Source organism: Diuraphis noxia, unplaced genomic scaffold, assembly GCF_037042655.1.
Source record: "Diuraphis noxia isolate RWA-SAM2 unplaced genomic scaffold, SU_Dnox_SAM2 contig0004, whole genome shotgun sequence".
Taxonomy (NCBI): domain Eukaryota; kingdom Metazoa; phylum Arthropoda; class Insecta; order Hemiptera; family Aphididae; genus Diuraphis; species Diuraphis noxia.
Genome location: NW_028301714.1, coordinates 54,536,438 through 54,551,283, shown reverse-complemented (window position 1 = coordinate 54,551,283; position 14,846 = coordinate 54,536,438). Strand labels below are relative to the sequence as shown.

The 14,846-nt window shown below is 27.5% G+C and overlaps 2 protein-coding genes across 2 annotated transcripts; one reads left to right on the top strand and one right to left on the bottom strand.

The window, feature by feature from the left end:
• The first annotated feature begins 1,809 nt into the window (after positions 1–1,809).
• l(2)05287 (WD repeat-containing protein l(2)05287) lies at positions 1,810–8,166 on the top strand. Its single transcript, XM_089225434.1, has 16 exons — positions 1,810–2,142; positions 3,406–3,622; positions 3,681–3,859; positions 3,915–4,031; positions 4,110–4,297; positions 4,360–4,518; positions 4,588–4,664; positions 4,722–4,850; positions 4,922–5,109; positions 5,171–5,325; positions 5,439–5,625; positions 5,853–6,031; positions 6,092–6,270; positions 6,347–6,535; positions 6,597–6,677; positions 7,914–8,166. Exons 1-15 carry the CDS (start codon positions 2,063–2,065, stop codon positions 6,675–6,677), a joined length of 2,304 nt encoding a protein of 767 aa, XP_089081560.1. The 5' UTR covers positions 1,810–2,062; the 3' UTR covers positions 7,914–8,166.
• Positions 6,748–14,144, bottom strand: ppk13 (pickpocket 13). Its single transcript, XM_089227039.1, has 12 exons — positions 13,880–14,144; positions 11,213–11,407; positions 9,435–9,582; positions 9,167–9,300; positions 8,970–9,057; positions 8,300–8,454; positions 8,152–8,179; positions 7,924–8,092; positions 7,690–7,855; positions 7,534–7,631; positions 6,910–7,074; positions 6,748–6,843 (listed from the first exon to the last, which is right to left on the bottom strand). The coding sequence occupies exons 1-11, from the start codon at positions 13,957–13,959 to the stop codon at positions 6,923–6,925; spliced, it is 1,413 nt and encodes a 470-aa protein (XP_089083165.1). The 5' UTR covers positions 13,960–14,144; the 3' UTR covers positions 6,748–6,843; positions 6,910–6,922.
• Positions 14,145–14,846: the final 702 nt, after the last annotated feature.

Here is a 14,846-nt window from a genome sequence, read left to right as displayed (position 1 = left end):
ATTTTCGATTTGCGGAGCGTAGCAATGGCGCCGAGGAGCGTAGCAATGGCGCCGAGGAGCGTAGCGACGAGTGCCGCTAGCATGGCATCACTGACATGCATCACTCTAAATTATTTCGTATTGGTGTCACTGCTGGATCTCTGGTATATGTAAATAGTTGGTCTGGACCACAGATATATAATAACTGTGGTCTGGACCACGAACATATAATTGTAATAGTAATAGTAATTGGTCTGGACCATAGAGTCTGGTCTGGACGTCTAGTGGTATATACTTCCTTATCATTTTTCGGACAACTTACTGCCCTCAACTCAAAAAGTCAAAAGTTCATCGGAACAAAATGTAAATGTGAAAATATATAATTGGATGAAATTTATATGGAACAAATGTCTTTCGATAAATAGGTATTGGAACAAAAGTAAAATTTGGAAATTAATATGATTGGAATAAGTTGACTAGGAACAAAAAATTGTGGAACAAAAGGTAGTGATCCATCCGAACTCATTATTTACTCATTAGGTAATCGGTAATCACTTTTCACTCTATGATATTTTCAAACCGCGATTTAGTTTATCTATAGTCTTGTCCGTGATCACAAAAACAATAATGATAATTGATTATAATATGTCAAATGAAGTATATTATTTAACTTGATCTATGTCAATCTTAGTATTTTAAATATTTAGTTGGTAAACTCAGCATCATTTTAATGATCAATATACCAACATCCAAGTTCTTACATTATACCATTGATTGTAAATATTATAAATCAAATCAATTGTATTTATAATCAATCATTATAGTAATTTTTCACTTATTTTACCTTTTTTTGAATTTAAATACTAACATTAATTCAACGTATTACAACAATAATTGGAGTTGACTATATATATATTCCATTTTTGATAGATAACTTATTTTTAATTTTTTTTACTGTGTAGGTACCTATATTTAATTTTTATATGCAAACATACTTAAATTAATATTCAAGTATGGATTTGTATATTATTTACTTATATTAGTATGAGTGTACTATTTTTCTTTTATACAGTACTTATTTTCCGGATAACACAACAATATAAAAATAATTATAGATTTATTGACATAACTTTTTACAAAATTCTTTATTCAGCTAAACAATGTAATCCCACAAAAAAACAACACGAGAAAGCATAATTTATTATTTAACAAAAAGACTTCTAGTGAGCAGTTAAAAAACATTTGAACCTCTTTATTCTCATAACTAGATAATATTCAATTAATTCAATAACCATTTCAAAATTTGATTATGAGTTATGACTATTATCACGAAACATTTAAAATCAATAAAATATTCTCATACATATTATATTATATTATATTATATTACATATTATCTCATACATATTCTCATACATACGTTCTCATACTTTTACGGTTTACCACGATCAACTAATTACGGAAGCGCAGTAGTGCCACAATAATTGATAATAAATATAAAATCACGGTTTAAGATATATATATATATATATATATATATATAAGATATATATCTTAAACCGTGTATAAAATAAATAATCACAATAATTGAATCTTGTAATTTTTTGTTTTTAATTTCCAAATATTGTTTTCAATATTTCAATTTTAATATTGTTATCTGATTTTCAAAATCAAGCATCAAGCATGAATATTTTTTGGTTACTTTACAGTGTGACATCCTGAACGAAAAACAAAAATATGATAAGAAGTTTAGCTGTTGACCATCATGGTCGATCTCCCTTTAATGTTGACATATTTTGTGATAATATTCCGGCTTTTCACGTGGGTAGTGCATAGAGTAATATTACTCTATGGGGTAGTGGCATGGCCAGTGGGTACTGACTACTGAAATACTACAAAATTGATAATTTTTTTTTTTTATTATAAACAACAATTTGAACTTTCGAAGTTACCACTTAAATTTTTAATTATTATTGTGACTTGCGAGTACTATATGACATATTCAATGTTGTCTGTTTACGGGTGAAAATTGACTGCTTGTCGTTTAGATTTCTGTCTTGAATCGGAAGTAAAAACAATCGGAATGGAAGACAATATAGTCGTGAAAAAAGTGGAAGGTGGAAGTATTTTAAGTCATCCGCCTCTGTTCTCTGAAAATGGGAGGTTAGTAAGAATACCTAATATTTATGTTATATCTTATATCAATTAGTTAGTAAACGGTGTTACGTTGTACAATTGACTTGGAATATTTTGCCCTTATTAAATCATTATATAACCTATCTATTTATGAATGGTTTATAATATACTTTTTTTCGTTCTTTATAAAAATTATGTTCTTAGCATTGAGGAATGAGGTTTTAATTTAAACAATTCATATAGTAGGATAAGTCACTCTTTTGATGCTATTTTTTAAAAGTTAGGTATTTACGGCATTCGTTGTACATTGTACACCACTTAAAACAACTTTAATGATGGTCTATTGTATTTCTCAAAAAGCAAAACAAAAATATGTGTCTGATGCTTTGTTTTGGGGCTATATAAGAAGACTTGTGAAAAACCATCCAAAATACATCCTTACATCCATGTTTAATTTTCCATCCATAGATCTGCTGCTTTTTATGTTTTTACTTACCCTCCCCCCCCAATCCAAAACTAAAACAACAAAAAGAGATAATCAATACAGTACACACTCAAACTCAAGCTGTACCGCCTGTACCACCTGCACCCCACAGAAGTGGGCATGATACACTACTCTCAAACCTGAGAGAAAAACCCTCATATGCCGAAGCCATAGCAAATACACCACCATCCGATCAACTTCTCCAAATCGTTACAAGTTTCCTTAACGAGCTAAAATTAATCCTAAACCCCCTCCTAGCTGCTTTAACATCCTTAATAAATAAATTTCCACTCCTTAATTAACACACGTATCACATATTTAAAACGAGGTCGTCCCCACAATCTCCTACACTTAGCCACCACTCAACATCCAAATCTTCACTCTACGACTTCAGTTACTTATAGTTATACAATTGTAAATATGTAAATATCAGAATATTATTGTAATCTTAAAATTACCAATTGCTATTATTATCCTTTGTACTTCAAAAAAAATAATTTTAATTATCATGTTATAATGTTAAAACTATTACTATTAAAACTGTCAAATATCCCTAGATTTAGATAGCCTTAGGCTAGGAATGTCTTAAGTTTCAAATAATAAAAAAACTACCCCCCCCCCCCAAAAAAAAAAAAAAAAATTTAATAAAAAAATAAAAATTTGAATTCTTAGTTATTTTCCTCTTTTCACTTTGCTGATATTAATGTTTTTTAAGCTCTATTTTATGTTTAATCTTAGTTTTGTATGTCTGAAGTATGTACCTATGTGAGTTAACCAATAAAATATTTTTAATTTATTTGATATAGATTCATTTATGTGGGCTGTGGTGCGGACATCAATTGTTTTAGTGTGAGCTCTGGAAAATTAGTAGCCAATTACACTGCTGATCAAAACTTTGGTAGAATTGTTAATTTATGTTTTCATCCTTCTGATGATAAAATATTGGTTGCTATTCACTTCAATGCTGTTGTTGTTTTTTGGAATTTGATTGGAAGCCAATCTGCCAAACTTTTGAAACAACAAGTAAAAATATTTAAACTTATACATAATCTCAATAATTAGCATGTTTTTTTAAAAATAGGAATTAGATTTAAAAAAATATAATGTAGTAAATGCAAAATGCTTGTCAACAAAGTATTGCTCTTATGATGTGGATTGTATTGTTGTATCATTTAAATTACGAGCATCTGATAACAATGATATCAATATTGGTTTATTTACTTTGGAAGAAGGGACACTATTACACAAATTTGATGAAAAGTAACTTTTTGAACCATAAAAAAAAAATCATATTTAATGCTTAATTATATTTTAGTTCGGAGAATTTACCACATATTTGGTCAATAGGAGGATTTGAAGATGTACCTTATTTTGCCTTTGCTCATAAAAATATAATATATATTTATAATTTATTAAATTATAAAAAAAATAAGTATGTCAATTATAAAAAAAAAAAATATTGAAATAATATTAAATCAGTGTTATTATTAAATGACATTTATATTTATAGAATTAAATTAGGGTCTGATAGAACAGTAACTGTTGTACAATGCCATCCTAATTCAAACACTTTAGCAATTGGAGATAACACAGGAAGAATTGTTTTGTACTATAATGTATTACATAAAAATACTAGAACTCAAACTGTGTATCATTGGCACACACTTCCTGTAAATGATGTTATATTTACAAGCAGCGGTGAGAAAATAAACGTTTTTCATAAAAAAAATACATAATGATTTAAAAAAAATTGATTACAGGTAATAATTTTTATAGTGGAGGTGCTGAAAATGTCTTGGTCAAATGGTTTTGTGAAAATACAGAGACTAGGCATTATTTACCTAGAATATCCGCCAATATTGTCCATTTATCTGTTACAGAAGATAGCCAATATGTTGCTGTATCCACACAAAATAATAGTAATGCATTACAACCAAATATATTTTAAATAAAGATATCAAATTATTTATTACCATTTTAATTTTTAGGTATAATAATAGTGAACTCTCAAAATCGTATACATTCTGTCATTCAGACATTCACTTGGGGAGTGAATGCATCAAATGTAAATAGTTTGATTAAATATTATTTTTATGACTTATTATCACTTAATTTATTTTAGGCAGATGAATTTGAAAAAGTCTTTCCAGCAGGCGTTTCATTCGACAGTCGTTCAAGATCCCTCGTTACAAATGGATTTCCTGGTCACATTCAATTTTTTTCAATTGATAAATCACAATTAGCATTTAATGTTAGAGTTTGTTTTTTTAATTATATTAGTAGGTAATTGCAATGAAATTTTGTGTTTGTGTGTTTGAATAGTTGGATATTGTCTGTCAAAATTTTACGACCAGAACAAGAGATCAAGGTGTATTCAATGCTGATGTTTGTTTATTGGCAATAAGTAATGATAGCTCATGGCTAGCAACGGTTGAAAGAAGACCATTTGACGATAAATATATAGTAAATGATGTTCTTAAGTTCTGGACTTTTAATGAAAAATCGCAAATGTAATATTCTAATATTTTTTTTTTTTAATTTGTTTTTAAATCAAATTTATATATTTTTTAGCTATAAATTAAATACTTACACGAATTCCGTAGATAGAATTTCAAAATTAATTTTTCGGCCATCTGTAGATTCTGATGGTTCACATATGGTTGCTACATTACACAAAGATATGTATAAACTTTGGTCTCCATATAATTTATCGGAAGACAAAAAAAGTAAATATGAAAATATTTCTTAGTTTCTTGATTATAATGTAAAAATAAATATTGAAATACTATGTAATAAATGTATATATTATAATTGACAAATTTTTATCTTATATTTTTAGATCCAATTAAATCATGGCAACATGAATACACAAGTAAGCTCTATCATAATCAACCATTACATGCAATCAGTTTCTCTGAAGACGGTTGTATATTGGCAGCTGCTTTTGGACCAAGCATAGTTTTAAAAGTTCTTGATGACTCAGACGATTTCAAAACAAGTCTTACTCACGGATTTGAACATATTAGGTAAATTTATTTAATTATAATCTTAAGTTAAATTATTGTTTATATTTTTATTTTACATGACTAAATAAAATATCATAAATGGACAAACAGTAACTGAGTTAACAGCTCTATGCCAGTTTTTGTTTGTGTCTTGTTGTTAATAGTTTTTTTTTTTTTTATCAAAATAGCTTATGTATAATCATTTTGATATTCACCTGCATTGCTATTAATAAATGATTTATATATAGATTTTTAGAGTTTGGTAAAAACGCAAGCAGTTGGATGCTTGTTGCTGCATCAAGCACAAGACTTTTGGTATGGAATGTGCTTAGTGAGACATTACTTACAACTATTTGGATTCAAGTTGAAAGATTAATTGCTGATCCAATTTCAGAATACATGGCTATTTTTACTCCTAATAATGATTGTTAGTAAACCATATTTTGCCTAAAGCTTTATATCTAATAATTTTATTATTTATTTTTAGTGTTTGTTTTTACTCCAAACAGCAAAAATGTAGTGTATAAAAAAGAAAATATATTTGGAAACAATAACAAAAGTACTTCTATTTTGTGGGCAATATTTGCACCAAAGTCAGATAATCCGAATGGACAAAATTTGTCGTGGTTGGATAACTCTACTCTCTACATGTTGACCAACCAACAAGTAATTTATTTTATTTTATGTTTAATTTTTTAATAATGAATAAATGTACTGATGAAATTACTCTAAACTCTTTTAGGAACTTTTAAAGTTTGAAAAGACTGACACTCTCCAAAAAATGATTGAAGCTTTTGTAGAAGATAATTTTGCTAATCTAACACCTCTAGGACGTATTATAACTAACAAAGAAATTAGCCACACTACCGAAAGCACAAATAAAATGCCTGAATTTGAATCATTAATCAATGAAGATAAATCAGCTTTTGAGGTAAATTTATAATATTATTTGCATTTTTAATTTTTTTTAATTATTTATTTATTTATTATAGATTCTTGAAGAACCAGCACATTTAATGTTACCATTAGAGAGTCAACTTGAACGTATTTTACTTGCATGTTTAAAAACATAAGTAAGTTTTTGTTAAATAAAAAAAAGATTTATATTTAGATCAATTTTACTGACAAAAAAATTTTATTTTACCATGATATTATGAAAAACATTTTTTACTTTTTATATTATTAATCTGTTTACGTGAGTTCAAAAATAAAAAATGTGTGTCTAAATCTTGTTCTGTCCTAAATAAGAAAAATACATTTTAGACATAATATTTTATTATATTGAAAAAATTGTTTTTCACATACTATGTTTAACTAATCATTTCATCTTTGGTTCAAGTTTTGATGTTTTATGTTTTTTTAAATTTGGAATTGTAACGTTGGGTATACGTATAACAAAATAGTAGAAAATTTCCAAAAAGCTCAATATACTTGCTCCAACAAACAATGCAACAGAACCACCCAATGAAACTGTAAATTAAATCTTAATATGTTATACATTTTTGTAAATAAGTTTATTTATTCGTTTCATTTTTGCATATTTTGGAGTTTTGACACTTCCAAAATTTATGTTAAAGTGATAATATAACTTTCAGATAAAGCAGTATTATAAGCCAGATAAAAAAATTATTCAATTATAAATTTTAATAGTGTATAAAATCATATAAATATTATTGCACAGTATACATTTTTAATCTTATCAAATTTAAAAACTGTATTCATAAATCAATGTTGAAAGTTATTTACTATTATAATATTAATAATTATACCCTAATCAATATAAATAGTTAATACTAATTAGTAATTTATGTATAAATAGTAAAATACATTTATATGTCAAATTTTCTCATTGTCCTTCCAAGTGCTAATCATGCTTCATATTAATGTGTCATATATTTGATTTAACTATGCTTTTTTAAAAAATCTTACCTAATACATCTAATCTTCCTCTAACAACATTCCGTTTAAGACGCTCTGCTGGTAATCTATCCATCATTAATTGTATAATTGATTCGTTTTCATTAGTTCTAAAAAAAAATAATAATTTTACATTTTGTTCAGGAAATACTTAATTGATTAACATACATAAATGATTCAACTGTTATGACATTTATTTCAGCTTCAATACATGAAGGTACACATTGACATTCTAAACCTGGTCGTTTACTTTTCTTCTTTTTTAACACCGATAATTCAGCATAATGTGTATTCAAACATATAATTCCATTTATATCACATTGTTCATTTAATTCTATAAAAAATCAATATTATTATTGTTTTTATTATAACTTTTTTTCATATGGTTTTAGGAAGACATACTGCTGTTAGGCATTAAATGAGAAGTACAATTACACATCTCTAGTTGCTTTTGACGGCGGCAGTTTACAATACAAGAACTATAACTATATTTCGAACTGACATATAAGTAATTCTCCAATGGAAATCTGCATCTAAACTTGTGTAAATATATTGTAACATGACTATTATGTTTTATTAAACTAACTAATCATTAAATCAAATTACGTTTTGTTATAAATAAATTAGGACCGTTTTCGACAAAAATTTATTTTTTACGCTTATTTTATTTATCAACCTTGATTATAACTTAAAAAAATGTATGTTTGTTATTACCATCTTATGCATTATATAAGATTTTAGTGATTTAATATTTTAATCATAGAAAAACAGTTTTTACCTGCGTTGTGAAATGCCGACAAATCTGACTTCGTCTTCATTTTCAATATCTTTAATGACAAACTTGAATTGTTTAAAAATACCCATTGTAGCTTGTAAAATATCTGTACTTATTGTATTATAATATGGTACATCTACTACTGAGTGAATAAAAACCTATACGCATTACACATATTACTATAGAATTTGATAATATTTTAATATACAGTGCAACATCCATATTTCAGTCTTGTAGAATCCAAAAACAAAATTCTTATTTTGAAGAGTTTTGTTAAATAGATTTTAATAAAAAATTATAATTTAGTAAAAGTCATAACTTACTTTTAAATAATTATATTAATAAAAACCTAAGTTGGGCTCTAGATAATAATATAAATTTTAAATTACATAATTATCACTTCACTATAACAAAATCTAACAACAGATTTTTAAATAAAGAAGTATCACTGTATATACATATATCTAGGTGATTTTTATTAATCATCAACTAAGTAACTAATATACGTAATTACTAAAATTCATAAAAATTGTACCAATATCATAAGTATATTATACAGAAGCATAAAGTAGAGGTTTAGTAGTAATTTTTATTAAAGCCTGTAATATTATAGTACAGCAATTTGGCTTGTGCAAAAAGTTAATAGGTTTTTCATATTATAATTTGTAAACACCTGACTTGGCGATGATAATGTTATACGTAAATTGCTTGGACCTGTCTTTCGGTTAGAATACATGTCAATAAAATCATCAGAATTCGGCCTGCATAAATAAATTAGTAGATTAAAAATTACAGAAATTTAATGCAATGAATTTTTTTTCCCAAATGATGTATTTACATGACCATAGGCCTTAATTTGTGTATACTAACGATTCGTTTTCCATTGTAAGTGTGTAACAAATTCCTAGTTCAGTTTCAGTTAGAATAAAATGCTTGCAACAGTCAAAGTCACGAACATTGTTCCAAGTGCAATTTAAAAATACTTCATCACAAGTACTTCTAGCCTAAATAAAAAGTAAGATTCAATAAATAGGTTGTCTCTTACGATAAAATACCATAAGAACATCCAAGATTTTATTATTATAATTTTCATTTAAATATTTGCATGCAAATAATTAGTTTAAAAAAGACCACTCACAGAAATTGCTATTTTACTGAAATTATTTTTGGGGCAATTATATTGTCCAGTCATACAAAATTCATTAATATAATATGAAGTTCCTTTGAAGTAAGTTATCTCTTTTACAATCTCGTCCAAATTGAAATTCCTATTGTCTCCAAATATCCTAAACTCAAATTAATATTATTGTTAAATAAAATAGGGACAAATCAGTACTTGACTTTCCCCCCAACTGAAGTTATCGACTAAATGTTCCAATGCCATTTTTTTACCCCTACTTTTCAACTTAGTTCTCGCAAGTTTCTTGTTATAACTATAATTTGGAACTGAAAAATTTACCACCTGTGCTCACTTGACACTTAGATTGTTGAAACTTTTAAATTTAATAAGTTTGTACTTTTGTAATATGTTTGAGGGTGTAATAAAGGTGATGTGGAGAGAGGGCAAAGCCTAGCTGTAACTTATGTATTAGGTTAGTCGTAACCTGTCGTATATAAGGAAGTGTTTCGGGGGTTCATCCCTCTTCCCAAAAAAACATTAATGTTTTATAATTATCTAAAATTATTAAAATAAAGTTAGTATATAAAACTGACTAGATAATTTTTGTTTAATCCACTGCGTAGCCGCGTAGGTAGTTATATAATTAAGCTACAGCCAATGATACAAATATATTTTGTGTCATTTGCCGCATCGGAGTACGTATCTAAATATTTATACTTCTCATTTTGAAGTCAAGTACTGCTGACAACTATTCATTATAAAATATTAGTATATAATAATTGTACATTGTATACCAGCTATGTCATAATATGATATAATAATAATAATAAATAGGCTATATACCAGTGGTTTTCAAACTTTTATTATACACGGCACGAAGGCACACCGTACACTTCAAAAAGTTTTCACGGCACACTAACCGTTTTTTAGATGAACAAATTTGTTTTAAATCAATTATAATTTTATATACATTTAACTATTTAAGAGGACGCCACACCCGCATGTGTTGTCTCCGTTTTACAAACGTATAACATAGCAAAATCTGTTTAGCGCGAGACAACTTTACTTCCTTTGTATTTGTAGTAGAATTACCAAAATTCCACAACGCATAGGTAAGAACTTTATCTGTGTCATAGCGTCATTATTTTTTTGATAACATAAATATATTCAAAGTTATAAGCTTAAGAAAATACATTTATTTTTTATTTTTTCATTAAACTACTTAAAATTATTGGTTTGTGCTATCAAAAAAATAACGACGCTATGACACAGATAAAGTTCTTACCTATGCGTTGTGAAATTTTGAAAATTCTATTATAAATATTGAGGGTGAAATGATGTCCCGCTCTAAACAGATTTTGCCATGTTATACGTTTGTAAGACGGAGAAAACACATGCGGGTGGGCGTCCTCTTAGCGAGACATGTGTGCCTCCTGATGGGCGTGTTACAAATATTTTTAATTCTTGAAGGAATAGTTGACAGGCGTTTCTTCCTTCACTGAATATAGTTTTTCTTGTTTTTATTTTTTGTATTCGTAAGTGATGAAAACCCTATTGTTCACAAAGATATGACGGCAAAAAAATAATCAGTTCTTTTATAGATATTATTATTGAAAGCATTTATTTACTTATATCGCAATCCAATGCAATCGGTAATGTATGGAAAAACCGCGGCACACCTATAGTGGATACTCGTGGCACACCAGTGCCCGCGCACCCAGTTTGAAAACCACTGTTATATTCAATCAATGTGACAATCTGACAATACAGTATCTGAAAATTTATATCGATTTTACTTGTTGGCTAATTTCTGGATGTTAGCAACGTTGTTCAATTCACAAACGCTGACCGCTGGAAAAGTCGTTTGGAATTCCAACGAGCTAGTTTCCACCACGAAACTAATAGCGTTTGTCTGAAACGCTTCCCAGGAGTTCATCATCAGCAATGCGGAACCATACCAGCTCAGAGTACAACAAATAAACCAAAACAACCTACACGATTCGATTATCAATAATATATAATATTTAAGAGTATAATTATTTCTACAATAAATGAAATCGGAATAGTTTTTTTATTATACTTCAGTAGGTATGTTTGAACCTGAAAATTTGAAATTTGAAATTATCTTCGTTTACCTACATCAATTTTTAAATATTTTAAATATACCTTAAGTCCATATTTTGTAGAAATCACGATGAAGGGGACTCATATTTATATATTATATATTAAAATAAAATCGAATTTCATTACTTCACAATTCTGACTTACTGCTTATAGTGCTTATTATGTTGTATTCACTACCTCCTAGCAGAGCTTGCTCTAATGTGCTGCAGTTGTGCATAGAATGTGCAGTTCTTATTTAAATGTTGTGCAGTTCATAAAAAATATTATGATTTTAATTTTCAATAATTAATTTTATATCATAGGCGTGCGCAGACTTTTTTCGCAGGGGATGCCAATCACCGGGTCGCGGTGATATCGTCGGATTCGGGATTATCCCAACTTCTATTATCAATGAAAATATACTTGATAAAAATTTTAAAAAAATAAATAAAATACGTAGCCTGAACTGTCAAAAATTTCTAAACTGATTTTTGTTTATAAAAATGTAAAAAAAAAAACAAGCTGACTCCGGAGACCGCAGGGGATGCCATTGCATACCAGGCATCCCCCTGCGCACGCCTATGTTTTATATTATGTCTATGAACTTGTAACATAGGTACCATTGACATTTTGTTTCCTGAATTTATTAGAAATTATGATTAAAACATTGATGATAAATATTTATCTATGATTATCAAAAGATTAAAACTACGGTCATAAAATAATGTATACATTATAACACATATAATATTATTATATATTATTGTTTTTATTATTTTTTTTTTTTGTTATGTGCGAGCGAAGCGAGCATCAAATTTTATTTACTTCTGTAATACAAACAGGATATTGTGCAGTTCTAATATTTCTTTAGCGCAAGCTCTGCCTCCTAGTTTATGTCGTTATCACATTTTCAATAATACTAATATACATTTTAATAAGTAAATAAATATATGTACTGTGTACATATATAATTTTTGTTAAGTACCTATATGTTATACCATTTGTAAATGTTTAAATAACAATTATACATTTTTTACTATTCATTAATAAAATAATAATCAATTAATAATTATTGAAATATATGGGTACATAACATTATATTATTATAAATATAAAATATAATTATTTATATTGAAAGTATACCTGAATTTTAAATTAAAATATATATCATATTTGTATTTATATATCTAATAATATACGCATTACGCATAATATGGGTAATGATCAATAAATACAAGGACTTTAATAATATATTTCTTGCCCGCGTACCTAGACCCAATGTATTCTAATACCCGTTCATAACCTATAGACCTCTATTATTTTCATATTCTTGAGATTTATTGTACTGCTTAAGAAGTAGAGCTGTAATAATAAGAATTTCGAGTTTTCAAATGAGAATTACCATATTTTACTGTCAATTATTTATTGGATAATACTTTTGAAAATGTTCGAGTGTGGAATTCAAAATCGAACACGTAGTGGTAGACAGTCTTTAAAAAAAAATTATATTAAAATTTAGTGATATAAGTATGACCAAAAATGAATTGTCTTATTTTCAAAAACTAGGTACAGTGCATATAAAATGTATTAATTGAATTTTTGTTATAGAAAAAATTACATTTAGATAATATGTATATTGATTTGTAATGCGGATCCAATAAGTATAATTTATTTAGGGGTCTACAGAGCTTCCATGATTTATTGTGTATACCAATAGGCAATATTAAATATCAACTTATCAATTCACTTTTTGGAGAGCAGTGAAAAAATTTTAGGGTGGGTGGTGTAAAAATTATTAAATGCGAGTCAAGAAAAAAAAAGTTCAAGCCGCCACTGACTGGTAGTTTCTTATAGTTATTTAAATGTTTATGCTAAGGATAATAGTCATCAAAAATGGAATATAAAATAGATGTAATATTTTATCCAGTATTTATTATACTTTGACCAGCATAGCCCACATATCTACCAAATCTATTATCTTATTAGTTCTTAGGACACAAAGTTAAATGACTTATCAACTACCTAATCGTTTGAGTTTTAATTTTCATATCTACTACAACATTTTTAGAAAAAAATATCCACTTAATAATTTACCTTAAAGGGGGGGGGGGGGTTCGTTTGAAATACAAAAGTTTATGTTTCCGGTGGAATACAAACCTAACCTTACTCCTAATATTCCTTATCTAACTTGTACAAAAAAATCTTATGAATTTGAAAAAATTGTGTTAAAGTATATATAAAAATTCCAAAAATCAGATTTCGAACAACTTTGTAGTATACAACAACAAAAAATGGGTTGAGTGCGCTAGGTAGGTATGCTGTTTAAAAAATACCTACTCATATCCATATAATATACCTACCTTTCCGTCCAGTGTCGCTTAACGTTGCTGACATAATGGAGACCGTGTATGGACGATTGATCTGCAAATTCTTTTAACATCACTGCTTATATTATATTTTCCTTTTATATATAATAAAATTATGCTAAGATAATTTTCTTGTTATTTATGGGATAAAATTTGCTACGGTTTACACTCGATACGGATGATAGCATTTCATGTCTCCATATTATATTCCATATAATATCAACAATATGATGTCTTTATTATTATTGGTCTTGTCAGTTTGTCGTCGTCAAAACAGTATTATCGAAAAAGCTGGGGTCGTGACGATACGATCTTTATTAAATAATAAAATATGCAGATGGATAGGTATTGCAGTGTAGATAATTATACCATTGCATGGTGCTGTTTTTATTACCTAATAATAGGTAACACAGTAGACAACCTTGATATTAATATCTATGCTCTCTAGGTAGATAACAGTAATTCGAGTATGAAAAATGTCACGCTAAAAGAGGAAATAAATTTGACGATATTACGTGTGATAATAATTAATAAGTCACACGACATGTACGATGTAACTTATCGTGTTATTTTTTATTATTTATGAATTATCATTATTATTTTAAAACCATGATGGTGGTACCTACCCCATACTTATATTTAAACCCCCTATCGTACATTCAATAGTAAATCTAAAAATTCATTTTTCCATTACCTCCGTAATATTATAATTTATAAGTGATCGCTCTGCGCCTGTATAAAGTTATTAGGAAATAGTTATTTTCGATTTTCGTATTTTTCATTGTTCATTCGTTATTTCATTATACCTGTAAGGTTTTTATGCATTAAAAAATCAAGAAATATGTTTTTAAAAATGTATAAGATTATGCACTAAATATGTGGTAAAAATATTAAAGACTAAAAAAACACGTTTTATTTTATACAAAGGAGAATGGTTTTGGTTTTAAATTAGTATAAAAAA